This window comes from Biomphalaria glabrata, chromosome 13 (assembly GCF_947242115.1).
Source record: "Biomphalaria glabrata chromosome 13, xgBioGlab47.1, whole genome shotgun sequence".
NCBI lineage: Eukaryota > Metazoa > Mollusca > Gastropoda > Planorbidae > Biomphalaria > Biomphalaria glabrata.
The window spans coordinates 23870027-23885690 of record NC_074723.1 but is presented as its reverse complement, the minus strand read 5'-3'; the positions used below and the strand labels follow the sequence as shown (position 1 = coordinate 23885690).

Below are 15664 nucleotides of genomic sequence, written 5' to 3'. Positions count from 1 at the left end.
TATCTCCATTCCCATTGTCACCACATCAAATGAAGTCTGAGCATTCAGTGCCTCCAATGGATAAAAAGAGAAGCATTTAGTCCATAAGAAAATTGTGAGCATTCATTGCGTCCTTAAGTGAGATCTGCGTCACTGAAAAGAACGACTAATTCTATCTCTTTACCATAGGGCTACTTTTGAAATCTATTTGAAGCTATTTCCATACCATTTTTTAATGTTTGGATACTTTTGATGAACTACTCAATACCTCTCAGCCATTACATTATATGCACACTTTTTACAAAGACAAAATGTATTCATTACTTTTAACAAGACGTTTCAGAAAGAAAACAAAACATTAGTGGGAGGGGGCTGAACATTATATTCTGTACCTCCTAACAGTGTCAATTGCTAGCCCCGAGACTGCTGACCACTTGCCAACTCACAATAATGCGCTGTCTACGACACGGGGATAAATGTCACAACGTGCCCCACGGTGCTGGTCTAATACAAGCTGGCACGTAAACTTATACCATGTTTGACAGCTCTTGACGAGGATTCTCTGGCCAATCGGATGTGCACACACACCCATCCCGCAGACGTAAACGGGGTTGCCACCTATTGAGAAAACCCCTGAGTTTTTGGAAAGCCCTGCCCAGTATCTAATTCCTTTATATTTCCCCTGTGGTCACTTTTAATAAAAAATGTACTTGACGTCTTTGTTTCACCGGCCTTTTGGTTCAGTTCATCCGTCGTTCATGATCAGCTCTTTCCACTGAGTTTGAATCAATCTGTCAATTGTATTCTATTTAGGTATGTGTGTATGGGAAACGCTAAATTTAGGCCTAATTTTAAATTAAGACATGATTAATCACCAAAATATACCATATAAATGAACATCTACAATAGTAAATTAAAACAGTTGAGAGTCATTTACTAATCTGTCTAGTTTTGACATGAGAACTAACCCAAACTAAATCCTACATGTTAAACAAGAGTAAACCAGCAAGTTGGTGACAATCGCCATGATCGCGATGTTGCGTGTGGTAGACAAGGCAGAAACACTTATGGGGCTTAATACATTGTATTGTTAGGTCGTGGAACTCTAGGGACATTTGTTACCAAAGAGCATCCGAGCATATATATGGCGTCATTCCGTAGAGCAGATATTAAAATTGACACAATTTCTGGTAAGGTCAGTTTAGGTTGAACAGAAACTAACACATTTCATTGGCGTGAAAGGACTCATTCAAAGTGAGACTTGAGTTGAATGAGCTGGTGTTGGTGGTGTGGCTACGGAGGTCAGACGTCTTCATTAGACGTTTCTGTGTTAGTACAATATCAAAAGAGGAGTATGTGGAATAAACCACTTGGCTACCTTACATGGGGGCTGGAGTTCAAAACCTGAAGGAAATTAAATTTGGGACTCGAGCTGAGTTGTGCGCTCTCTCAGACCTATCGTGACCTCCGTGAAGGTGCCGGACCTCTCCAGACAAGAGACTGAACACAATAGCACACTCAGCGTGCTGAAGCAGGTAAGACGCGCTAGAAAAGGTCATGGGTATTCCAAATACAAGAAATGTCAAACTTATTAAGAATCACTACAAGAGATCCAGAGTGTTGAATAAGATGTAGAGAAGACCCAATCCTAAGTGAGTCAATCGTTACATAAACTAGACGCCAAACCTACAGATCGAGTTCTGACCAAAAAAAAAAGAGGGGGGGGGTAGGGAGGCAATGGTTTGTGCACTATACAATTTGAACAAGGCAGGGGGAGAGCAAAGGTCTTGTACTACATGTGTGTGTGTTCGAGTGTGTGCGCTAGAGAAGAAAGGTAGTAAGAATGCATCGGAAAAAAAAGAGTTTGCCAAAACGTTCTTGACGTCTACATGAAATCTCACTCAAGACTCAATATTTATCTGGTTCTCTGCTGATTAGTGAACACACAAATTCTAATGCCCTGTGTTGGATATCCAGGTCACCATGTAGGGTAAAGACCGATGTTTCTTATTGTCTTTCCATTAATTCGCCCAATGAGATAAGTGAAAGTAATATTGTAGTCACATAAGATTTGACTTGTCTAGTCTAGAAATGATTTTTCAATATGTACATGCGTTAGGAAACTTTAAAGCTTCCCATTCAGTTCAGAATGTGTGTGTACACTGACTCGGACCTTGCCTGTGTTCTTTGGCAACAGAAAATCTTATCTTACAACTTAGTCATTTGAATAGAGTTGGACTTCTTAAAACAAAAGGTGTTTCCCCCAAGGTTTATAAAGAATAATCCTCAAGATACACATAGTCTGTGTCATAAGTTAAAGAACAGCAAAATGTAGGAATTGTTTACTAGCAATTAAAATAACAGCTGTTTGAGAGGGTGGGGAAAGGTATATACCAAGAGAAGAAGAGTTCTTGTAGACAGGCCACAAACTGGCCATTTGGGAAACGCTGAAGTAACCCAACAAACCACACACGTTTTCTTTTTCTCTTTTTGAAGTCCTTGCAACCGAGAGATGTATATACATGTAGCGGAGATAACCCTGCTACTTCTTTAATCAGATAGATCCAAGTGTATGGAAAGTTTCCCCTCTATCAAAGCTGAATCCAGGTGTTCCAGTCTGAAGTGGATACAGCTTTGAAATCATAACAGATAGACACATGCATGAAAATATCAACAAATCAGTACTGGCCCTCCCCTTTCCCCCAACACACAAATGTGTTCATGTTTAACAAGTGTTGTTCATCTTTTATTTTAAATAAAGTTCAATTTGTGTTTCCTTTTCTATCTTACAACCTTACAATTGGAAAGTACTAAGAGTCATCAATGTGATATGTCCTTTCCACAAGCGGTAGGCAAGGTTTGATATCCAAACAAAGCTCGAGGTAGCAAACTTTAGAGAGACAAAACCCAAGCTGTATGTGTTACCAACCAAGCAATCAATGCCTGCAACTGGACTGAGCATGCCAGACTTACTGGCGAGTGGACACAACACACAGTCAGGCACACCTTTATCTCCCCTCGCCTTGCTCTATAGACCAGTGTTGCTGGTATTATTGGTTGTTTTTTTAAAGGCTCTTCCTACAAAAGTATTTTTGTTACAACTGTTGATCTTGCCACGTAAAGCAGCTATTCAAGTGGCCAGATCTGGACTAGTGCCAAGGTTATCACTGCCTCATTGTATACCTTTCTCTTTAGGTATCGACACTGCTGGTTTATGAATGAGTCTGTGCGATGGAAGAGAATAGGGTAATACTGAATGAGTGAGTGGATGTGTGGTGGAGTGAGTATGTACCATGAAGTGAGTGTATGTAGGTGTGTGTGTGTGTGTATAAATGTATAAAATATAAAGTGTGTGTCAGGAAACAAAATGTTTCAAGGTAATAAAATAATAGAACCCTGTGAGTACCAGGCGGCGGTTATTCATTTCAAACACATACATAAGACTGACGCTGTCCTGCACACATCCGATTGGTCTTGTGGACAACTTTCAACAACAACTCATGTTACTTCTAAGGCAATGTAGTTACTAGTCACACTAAAAGCAAATAATTCAAATAAAATAAACAAAGTACTGTTTAGTCTGATTCAGGCTCTCAAAAGGTTGACTAGAATACTTCAGACAGTAATGCTCGTGGCCAGTCCAGATACGCCCTAGCACTTTTTTATTTCCTAATTCCTGAAGTTCGAACTCAACAGATTCAAGTTGAACCAAAATATCAATATCAATGAATCAGTGAAGATCAAATGTACTCTAATAGTAGGTGTTACGAAGAAACAAAACTTAAAGTCTATCACTTATGTGTCACTCCACCAAACACACTCACTTCATTATAAATACACTCATTCTACCATACACACACTCACACCACCATAAATACACACACATACGCTACTTAACTACAAATTTATGATTGTATTAGTTTAGCGATTGTGCAATTCCCCAAGTAATCCATACATCACATTCATTAGACAAAGCAGTGGTCCCTAGCGTGCTAGAATAAGCAGATAGGATGAAACAAAAATGCGACTTTTTAACAGCAGACAGGCAGAATACCAAAACAGGATATGTTTCACAATGTGTCAAATGCATTTTTATCAGTACAACTCCAATACGCAGACACAACAAACACTTGGCAGTGAGGAAAATGTCCGGAATAGAAATCAAGATGTAGTTGAACCAAAGACGCTGTAGGACAAGTGGTGCTACTGCCCACCGTCTAGATCGGACACTTTTCAAACTACTGCATCTCTAGTCATTGTTTCTTAATGTAGAATGTTTTCACCGCCTTAAGAATGTATTGTTTAAATGCTTTAAGTTTTGATCAGTACAAGATCTAATGTTGATTGAAATGTTTGTTTTGGTCTGCTTAAAGACACAGGCTTAGCATTTAATTTGAAATGATTATGTTTCAGTGTACTAAAGAATAAAATGTTCCAATGAGTGTTTATGTTCAAGAACTAAATGTTAAACTGAGTGTTTATGTTCAAAGACTAAATGTTAAACTGGAGTGTTTATGTTCAAGAACTAAATGTTGAACTGAGTGTTTATGTTCAAAGACTAAATGTTAAACTGGAGTGTTTATGTTCAAGAACTAAATGTTGAACTGAGTGTTTATGTTCAAAGACTTAATGTTAAACTGGAGTGTTTATGTTCAAAGACTAAGTGTTAAACTGGAGTGTTTATGTTCAAGAACTAAATGTTGAACTGAGTGTTTATGTTCAAAGACTAAATGTTGAACTGGAGTGTTTATGTTCAAAGACTAAATGTTAAACTGGAGTGTTTATGTTCAAAGACTAAATGTTAAACTGGAGTGTTTATGTTCAAGAACTAAATGTTAAACTGGAGTGTTTATGTTCAAAGACTAAATGTTAAACTGGAGTGTTTATGTTCAAAGACTAAGTGTTAAACTGGAGTGTTTATGTTCAAGAACTAAATGTTGAACTGAGTGTTTATGTTCAAAGACTAAATGTTGAACTGGAGTGTTTATGTTCAAAGACTAAATGTTAAACTGGAGTGTTTATGTTCAAAGACTAAATGTTGAACTTAGTGTTTATGTTCAAAGACTAAATGTTAAACTGGAGTGTTTATGTTCAAAGACTAAATGTTAAACTGGAGTGTTTATGTTCAAGAACTAAATGTTAAACTGGAGTGTTTATGTTCAAAGACTAAATGTTAAACTGGAGTGTTTATGTTCAAAGACTAAGTGTTAAACTGGAGTGTTTATGTTCAAGAACTAAATGTTGAACTGAGTGTTTATGTTCAAAGACTAAATGTTGAACTGGAGTGTTTATGTTCAAAGACTAAATGTTAAACTGGAGTGTTTATGTTCAAAGACTAAATGTTGAACTTAGTGTTTATGTTCAAAGACTAAATGTTAAACTGGAGTGTTTATGTTCAAAGACTAAATGTTAAACTGGAGTGTTTATGTTCAAGAACTAAATGTTGAACTGAGTGTTTATGTTCAAAGACTAAATGTTAAACTGAGTGTTTATGTTCAAGAACTAAATGTTGAACTTAGTGTTTATGTTCAAAGACTAAATGTTAAACTGGAGTGTTTATGTTCAAAGACTAAATGTTAAACTGGAGTGTTTATGTTCAAGAACTAAATGTTGAACTGAGTGTTTATGCTCAAAGACTAAATGTTAAACTGGAGTGTTTATGTTCAAAGACTAAATGTTAAACTGGAGTGTTTATGTTCAAGAACTAAATGTTGAACTGAGTGTTTATGTTCAAAGACTAAATGTTGAACTGAGTGTTTATGTTCAAAGACTAAATGTTAAACTGGAGTGTTTATGTTCAAGAACTAAATGTTGAACTGAGTGTTTATGTTCAAAGACTAAATGTTAAACTGGAGTGTTTATATTCAAAGACTAAATGTTAAACTGGAGTGTTTATGTTCAAAGACTAAGTGTTAAACTGGAGTGTTTATGTTCAAAGACTAAATGTTAAACTGGAGTGTTTATGTTCAAAGACTAAATGTTAAACTGGAGTGTTTATGTTCAAGAACTAAATGTTAAACTGGAGTGTTTATGTTCAAGAACTAAATGTTGAACTGAGTGTTTATGTTCAAAGACTAAATGTTAAACTGGAGTGTTTATGTTCAAAGACTAAATGTTAAACTGGAGTGTTTATGTTCAAGAACTAAATGTTGAACTGAGTGTTTATGTTCAAAGACTAAATGTTGAACTGAGTGTTTATGTTCAAAGACTAAATGTTGAACTGAGTGTTTATGTTCAAAGACTAAATGTTAAACTGGAGTGTTTATGTTCAAGAACTAAATGTTGAACTGAGTGTTTATGTTCAAAGACTAAATGTTAAACTGGAGTGTTTATATTCAAAGACTAAATGTTAAACTGGAGTGTTTATGTTCAAAGACTAAGTGTTAAACTGGAGTGTTTATGTTCAAAGACTAAATGTTAAACTGGAGTGTTTATGTTCAAAGACTAAATGTTAAACTGGAGTGTTTATGTTCAAGAACTAAATGTTAAACTGGAGTGTTTATGTTCAAGAACTAAATGTTGAACTGAGTGTTTATGTTCAAAGACTAAATGTTAAACTGGAGTGTTTATGTTCAAAGACTAAATGTTAAACTGGAGTGTTTATGTTCAAGAACTAAATGTTGAACTGAGTGTTTATGTTCAAAGACTAAATGTTGAACTGAGTGTTTATGTTCAATGACTAAATGTTAAACTGGAGTGTTTATGTTCAATGACTAAATGTTGAACTGAGTCTTGCTAAGTTTCAGTGCACTAAAGAATTTCTAGTATTTCAAGTCCAATGACTCAGGAGTTGTGAAACTTGCTACACACCAGGATGTCAATAACAGCTCGCTGTGACCTACATAAGAAACAAAAGTTTGTAATAGGATCTTAGGAGTCAATAAAGGACCCACTGGTCAACACAACACGCCCCTACCACGTTTCTAGACTATACCAGACTGGCGTCCAGGACTAACGGCCCGATGTAAGTCTTTGACATCAAGTCCAAGGCAAACATTCAACTGGTAAGGAGAAGCTGTATCGATTTGGCCTGACTCGCTGGCTTCTAGAGTTCCACTGCTTGTCAGTCAGGGCAACGCCCTTGTATCAGTGAAGAGACGGTAACGTGAGCTATGAGGAAACTAGCACGGGTTGAAAACAAAACAAACTACTGAACATAATGTAACACGCAGTTGAAAACAGTCAAAATCAACATTCAGGTCACCCTCTTTGACAATAGACTGCATGACATTTGACAACTAGTGAGCTTTTGGGAGTCTTTTCTTAACAAGAAACATATAATAATACTCGACTGTCAACCCAACTTCTATTGTACAAAGATACAGTAAAGGGGAGGGGGTGGAGTGGTGCGCCAACTTTGAGGTTACCCTTCCTTTGATGTCTTAATCCTGTCTTTAGTTCTATGACAAAGAATCAAACTCTAAATCAAAGACGGCCACTCCTCTATTTATCTTTTCACTTACAACTTTTTTTTTTGTTGTTGTTGCCATTTCTAATGTTTCCTCAAAGCACTAGATAAGACACAGTGCTAACCAATGCCTAAGAATTTCTTTACCAATACACTGTGCGCTGATCTACAAACGACTAATCTATTGATTCGACATAAGATCTGCTCCATTGACCACTTGTGACTTTTGTCTGTGTAGGCTTCACACGTCTCTCGAGTCAACACACAGAATACATTGCACGTGTCGCCGGCTCTATCTCTTAGGAACAGAACAAAGAAAGAGGTGGGGGGGGGGCATAAGATTGGAACTTAATGTCGGCAACTTAGTAAAGCTTGAAGAAGCGGTAAGAAACATTCTAGTGAACAGGATCAATAAACCGTCCAATTTGTCATTCATGTAGCAAAAGCACAAAAATTGGTGTAAAGGGAAGCAACCATAAAAAAAAGTCTTGTGCAGAGTTAGCAAACCTACGTAGGCATACAAGTCCTTAATATCTTTTTGTATTATGTTAAAACAAATGATTAATTAAAAATGATTCTCGATACATTTCAGAAAACAAAAACACCATGAAGAGTATGTCAAGAGGATCAGGACTCTACAGATGAAGACACTTTGCTTTCAGCGATACTTGTGGCTGCTACAAACTAGTGCTCATAGAAGGCATTGTTAGAAACAAAATTGTAGGAAGAAGCCCGAGCCAGCTCAGGTAGATCTGCCATTCCAGAAGCATGCAGGCCAATGGGTAGCTTTTGATGACTGAACAAACATAGGGGAGACATTAGGTTACACCAGCTAGTTCATTGTTAGTATTGAAGCAATTAGTAATATAAAGAACTTAATGTACCACAAGAAACCTAGCAATAACCACAATCCTATCTTCCTCAATCAAAAGTTGAACAGACGAAACTTGATAGTCTGCAATCACATCCAATGAACTGATAATGTTCTATTTGTCCCCAGTCTGAATAGTGCCAACATGAACATTGCTTAAATGTTCAACATGTAAAGAGACTGACACATAGATGGTATATACAGTGTATGACAAACTTGTAAATAATATGAAGCAATTTCCCAAAAAATCTTGTTATGAAAAAAAAAAATATCTGCATACAATGTGCATTCTTAGTTTTTATAAACAAAAAAAAAAATTAAATGTTAACTTTTAGTAGCCAGCACACCTCGATCTAAATAATAACAGATATTATTGTACAATATGTAAAGAACTGATTTTTGTTTTGAGATGAAACAAACCTGTGCTAAATAAAACTAGTAGTTTACACATGGCCATGGTCCAATAACTTTTTTTGTTTTAGTTTTGTGTGTGTCAAATCTCTATATTATGACACATAAAAAAACTTTGTATACATTTTAAAATAAGAAACAATGTAAGAAAAACAAACAGAATTATTTCCTTTATTTCATATTAGCTTACCTACTATTACTATAAGTACATATATGATATGATTATTTTTAGTCTTGCTTAAAAATGAGATATCTAAAAGAAAAAAATGGTTTGAAGTTTTACTTATAAAAAGAACCCTCTTCGTTGTAAGAATACCAAAGTAGCTATTGCACTTGTTTTTAGCATGCTAGAAAATATGGTGAAATTGGAATTTCTTTTTAGGTTTTCTAGCTTTTGAGATCCAAACAGGACAGACAAATGGAAGGTCAGAGGAAGAGACAGACAAATGGAAGGTCAGAGGAAGAGACAGACAAATGGAAGGTCAGAGGAAGAGACAGACAAATGGAAGGTCAGAGGAATAGACAGACCAATGGAAGGTCAGAGGAAGAGACAGACAAATGGAAGGTCAGAGGAAGAGACAAACAAATGGAAGGTCAGAGGAAGAGACAGACAAATGGAAGGTCAGAGGAAGAGACAGACAAATGGAAGGTCAGAGGAAGAGACAAACAAATGGAAGGTCAGAGGAAGAGACAGACAAATGGAAGGTCAGAGGAAGAGACAGACAAATGGAGGGTCAGAGGAAGAGACAACCCTACCCCCACACCCCCACAAAGCTTAAAAAAAAAGTATCAGTTACATTAGCTGTACTAATTACTGTTGTTTATGTTCATTAGCTAATCAAACTATCTCTAGTATGACTAAATGCATCTTGGAAGTGCTCAACAGATGAATTCAACTGAATAGTGCATAGAGAGATTAAAGGAAAATAAATATCTTTAGAAATCTAAACTTCAATGTTGAACTATTTGAAACACTGGAACAGAGAAACTTCTGGAAGATATAAATCTCTTTCATTCTACATACCTACCTGATAATACCCCCCCCCCCATGTAGTCCTATGCTAAAGAATAAGTGGGTACTTATTTTATATTCAGATATTAACATTTCTAATTTTAGATGCTAAGATAATAGCCCCTACATAAGCCTATGCCAAGGAGTAACTGGATGAAATTTCAAATAAAAAAAAAACAACTAATAATCTCTCTCTGCCATAGAAGCTTATTATAAGAAACTAGTCGACCGGCAGCGTAGCATACGCCGCTATTTTGCAGGGCCCTGCACTTTCATAGGACCCACGCTAATTCTGGGTGTAAATGATTAAATTAAACCATTTTATAACTTATATTTCCCCAAGCCGCCTGATTTACCAGGAGCTCCTGAAAATCTCCTGAGATTGCAAAATATACAAAAAAGTGATGGAAATCTCCGGAAATTATTTTGAAAACTCATACAAATCTCCTGAAGTATATAGACAAAAATAGTCATTTTAGGGTGTCATTCAATATGGAAAACGCCAATCCTACGCGCCATAAATAGAAACGGCTTTATGCATTACCCGTAATTGTGCAATCTGGTGAAAGAAGCTTCTCGGGCCTCAAGCTAATGAAGAATTACTTGAGGTCAACAATTCTCATAGATAGATTGAAACATTTGGTAATTCTTATTATTGAGCATGATCTATGTAGGAAATAAAACTTTTATGATATACTGTATGACTTTGCTACAGGCAAGGCTCGTAAAGTAGTTCTGTACGTAGTAAAGAATAAATAAAATGCAAAGACAAATTTATTTTCTAATACAAACTCTTAAATTTCACTTACTATCCGTATCCCTACCCAAACTTGGCCCCGCAAAATCCATTTTGCATAGAGCCCCACAACAGTTGAGTCCGGCCCTGCTATTTAGTGACGGGTGAATACAGAGTATATTACTTGTTCTGCCCCCCCCCCTTCTGCTGTTTAGTGACGGGCATGGTTCATACAACTTTTGTGAAAATTAATTCCAGACATTTTCCAGGCTCACTAACAGTAAAGCGGATGGCTACCTGAGCATGCCGTATGCGCTCTGGACTGCTGTATTCGTGGTCGGGTTCAAACCCTGCCAATAACTAACCCCTGCCGTCCTGTGGGAGGTTTGGACTAGGGTGTAATAATAATTTGTCAATTATGAAGGAACATATGAAACAAGGGGGAAAAAGTCACTAATCTTGTAGCACTTAGACTTGGGCAATTTATTATGTATATTAGACCTATATAGTTTAATAGGCCTAACTTAGTTGTAAATCTTATTCTAAATCTCATAACTAGTCCAATAGTTTTATAATTTTTATAGAGATTTTTAACGGCTTAAATATTAGATACTAGTTAAAAAGTAAAGCCTAGGTTAGATGTCCTACCTCTAGTATAATTCTATTGGAGGAGATAAATAAAGATCTAGAGTTAGAGTAACTGTATTAAAATTTAAATGTAAATTGTAATAGTGGCTTACTTATGTCTAATTGACAAAATTCACAAAGCCTTAGTCTACCGGACTTGTGTGTTAAGCACTCTGCTATATGGTAGTGAAACATGGTCAACCTACTCATTGCAGGAAAAAAATCTTCCAATTTGATGCCTATGGAAGATCTTTAAAATAAGGTGGCAAGATAAAATAACCTATGAGAAAGTACTGCGAAGAGCAGGGTGCCAAGATATCCACGCTGTTATCAACAAAGAGGCCATGGCTGGCTTGGTCATGTTCACAGAATGCCACAAGGTCAACTTCCACAAGACACTTGGTGATCTAAGAGAAGGCAGGAGAGCCGCTGGTCATCCACTTCTAAGGTATACTGATGTATGCAAACGCAACATAAAGCTTTTCAAAATCGACACTAACAGCTGGGGAAAAAGAGGCACTGGATAGATCCATATGGAGAGTGAGCATAAAGGGTCGAGATCCGGATTGCAGATGTCATACATAACAATAGTAGAAATCAGGGTGAAATACAATGGCCCCTGGTGATTACATATGCCCAACCTGTGACCGCAGCTGTGTGTCTAGGATTGGCTTCTTTAGTCACACAAGAAGTTGTATAGCCTCTTAGGAGGTAAAACGCAACAGGATGAGAAATAGTTACATTTTTAGTTTTTTTAGATTGAGAATACATTTCAATCTAGGTATAGTTGTAATAAAACAGTGCTTGAAATGCTAAAGACTAAAAACTTTAAAAAAAAAATATAAAAAAACTATTTGGTTTGAATTGCTTTTGTTTATTTCGACTGTATCTAGATCTTCATGGTTAAATGAGTGCATAAAATAAAAAATTAAAAGCTGGAGTTGAAGTAAGTAGGAACGTGCGGTTTCTAAACAACGGAATGACTACTTTATAAAAACAGTGGGTAGAAAGGCCAACTAAAAGTAGTTTTGGTAAACTTATCAGATGTAGTTTTGATTGTGAAAATGGCTTAGTAGTTCTATATAGACGGTAATTAATAACATGTTAAATTGTCTTTTTTTTTCTTCACCACAAGTGAATTGCTGAATTATTGATGAATAAGAGCCCTTAGAAATATATAATGGATTTGGCTTTGATAAGTTACAAATCCACTTACAATATTTGAGTTTTAGGTTTGTGACTAGTGGTGTCAGGACACAGGAATGAGGTTGCACAAAGTATTAACCATTAATTAAAATAAACTCAAGAAAATGTTGACCACTGAGGATAGGTAATTGTAATGAATATAATATTCACCTTTAAGGCAAGAAGTTCATTTTATAATACCTACAGAACTATCATCTTTTTTATTTAGCCAGAAGAAAGTGGTGAAAATAATTTTTAATTAGCCTTTAAGTAAAAAAAAAAAAAAGTATCCCTATCAGACCTTGCGATATATAGGGCAGATGATATATAGATCATCTGTTTCTGTGTCCCACAACAGTTAACAAGGGTGTCATGTGGCCAACACAATAACCAACTGCCTTTACTTTCCCCAACTAAGTCAGGTACCCATTAGAGCTGGGTGAACTCAAAGGCGCCCAAAGATCCTAAAGTTAAAAATCCCAGTCTTCACCAGGATTTGAACCCAGAACATCTGTTTGGAAGCTAAATGCTTCACAGCTCAGCCAAAGCGCCTCTCTTGAAGTCAAATAATAAAACTTTTATTTCCAGTATATCAAGAGCAAAAAATAACAAAAGAAAAATCCAACCTTCCTTTGTCTGTACATGAATGAATAAATTGATGTATAAAATTTATCAGAAAGAATTTGTAAAAACTTGACTGTACATACCTCCTCGACAAGCTTGAATGATGAAGATCTTGGGTTTCCCAATGAGTCCCTTGCAATTAGTATTTCCAAACAGCATGAAAATTTCTTCTAGAGGTATACGTTTGCCATCTGTTCCAAAGATGTATCCCTCTTCCCCATGACTCAGCAGGCAAATGAAGCAGGCATCAGATGTCTCATGGTCCTTCAGTCTGGAGAATGTTTTTAGTTTGTTCACAATGTCCTGGAAATTCAACAAACAAAATGGATTAGCTGGAGTGTGCAAATGATGCTTCTAGAATAACAAAAGCTGGTTCACAAAAAGCATAATGCTACATGATGTGATAAAATCTAAATCTTAGAATATGTCATCTTAAAGTAGAATGAGATACTATCAAAGTCTTTAGCTAAAATACAGTTTCAAAAGTCATTCATAGGCTTTTATAGAATCAATTTGAAGATACAAGTACAGATCACTCAGACTTATTGAAATTTATTATAAATGTATATGTATGTAAATACGTTCATTTTACAGCACAATCATCAAAAATAAAGTGTCAATCCAATGTAATACCTACATAAATACATACATTCTACAACACAATCATTAACAATAAAACATCAATTAAATTTAATACCTACATACCTTTTACATCACAATCATTAACAATAAAGCGTCAATCAAATACATATATCTGTGGTCTTCAACCTTTTTCGGCCTACAGCCCCCTTTTTGTTTTTTCTTTTAAAAATCCGCCAGCACCCCCCTCTAAGAAAAACACTTATCCCGAATGGAAGACGACTGCATGTCAAAGGTGATCTTCTCTGACAAGCTTAGAGGAGGACGGCGTTACAGAGGTGCCCCCCCAAAGCCCTATAAAAACTCACTCAGTCGCCATTTCGCCCCCACTGGCATATAAGAAAATACCTGGCAGCATTCTCTGACAGCAGATGGCCTCTGAAAGAGACAGTTGGAGAGCTCTCATAAACATTATTATTGCTGAATTCACAACAAAATGAAATTAAGCTAATGGAAACCTTGCGCCTCCTGCAGTCTGACAATGTTAGAAATTTCAAGCTTTAAATTAGCTTAAGCGAGGTGAAATTCTCCTCTAGTGGCTACATCCAGTCTATTTCTTTGCTTATTTATTAGGTTTATTACATACTATATCTAGGTTGATGGAAAAGGTAAAACATAATTCCATTTCGACCTCCTATGTTAACATTCTTTTAACTGAAGACATAATTTTGTAAATCTATTTTTTCCTGCAACTGAATTTGAACATCAGTAATAAATGTTTAATATTAGTCATTAATATATTTTTTTTATATACATCCTAGAAGCGATTCGTGATGTCTAAATAGAGCATTGTTATGTGAACTGCATAGATATTGATGCCCTTAGGCAGTAATTCATTTGTTAACAAACAAGTTATGTGAGATTGTAAAACTCTTTAAAATAGATTTAATATCTTGATAAAAGAGAAGATGATATAATCAATGAAATTGAAATCAATGAAATTCCATTTCTTTCCTTGCAGTCGGAGGTTGGTTTCATTCATTTACGTTAGATGCCTACCATATAAAACAATTTTTTTAGCCTGCTTTAAGTCATTGCCAACTGATGAATTTTCCTGTTTCTCAAAAAAAATTCAAAAATTGTATTTAAGAGCTTAACAAAACAAGCTATAACAAATCCCTTTTGAAATCCAGCGAACTTCAGTTTACAAGAATCTAGCATCTTTCCCATCATTTGTTTCACAAAACTGTTGAAAGATGAGATTATTTTTGGCATGGGTTTGTATTTTATTTACAATTTTTATAATTAGATTCAAATAGAAATGAAATTGCGGGCTAAACTTTTCTTAAGATGTTGCCTGTGTATAATAACTCACATGGTGAATAGTGAATAGATCTGTTCTTTATTCTATATTACTTATGAAGCAATTGTAGCGTCCAAACACTGATGGTTCCCTATATATTGTCATAAGCTACATAACTAGACAATTTGAAATAATATTTCATCACTAACCAAAAAAGTATTTTCGTGTAACATGTTTTTAAATTTTTTTATTTTAGTTTTAATCAATTTCAAACAATATCATAATACTTGAAAAAAAGCTATGCATTTTTTTAAGAGGTCACTAAAACTTATCCTGCTTTGACGTTTTTTGTTTTTAATATTGTTTGAATAGTAGATTTTTATAATTAATTGTTCATGGATATTCTTAAATTATTTTTGGATATTGCTATATGTTCGTGAAGCCGACTTGGTTTCATAACCTCATCTGAAAATGCCATCCTTCAAAGTAGAACATTGGAATACTTTTTATCTAGTAACAATTCACTAAAACTTTTAACAAAATTCCATTACATACCAGCTAGTTTTCGTAACAACACTTTTAAAAAAAGGTAAACTTATTCTATTTGAATGTTAGCTTTAACCGATTTTTTTTCAATTAACATTTACATATCAATATATTTACATATGTAGATAATATAAACTATAATCAAAAAGGCATATTACCAAGTTTGTCTATCGTTTATGAGCGCAAGATCTAAGGACACTAGATACCCTCCGATTACAGCAAAAGAGTAATACTTTAAAAATAGAAAATGGGATTCCCGAAATCAATTTTTAATGCTGTTTCTGTTCTTAAACAAGCTAACTATAATTTGTCTATATTAAGTTTGCCAGCTTTAATTTCGAAGAATTTTATAATTAGTTTTGTTTCAGTGCACCTTTAGTTTC

The 15664-nt window shown here is 35.3% G+C and overlaps 1 protein-coding gene across 3 annotated transcripts in view; it reads right to left on the bottom strand.

The window, feature by feature from the left end:
- LOC106067681 (uncharacterized) overlaps nt 1-15664 on the bottom strand; it is a 62302-nt gene that overhangs the window by 33174 nt on the left and 13464 nt on the right. For all 3 annotated transcript variants that reach the window (XM_056008039.1, XM_056008038.1, XM_056008040.1), the window contains one exon: nt 12937-13156. In XM_056008039.1, coding sequence (XP_055864014.1) covers nt 12937-13156 — 220 coding nt within the window. The remainder of the gene's footprint in view (nt 1-12936; nt 13157-15664) is intronic.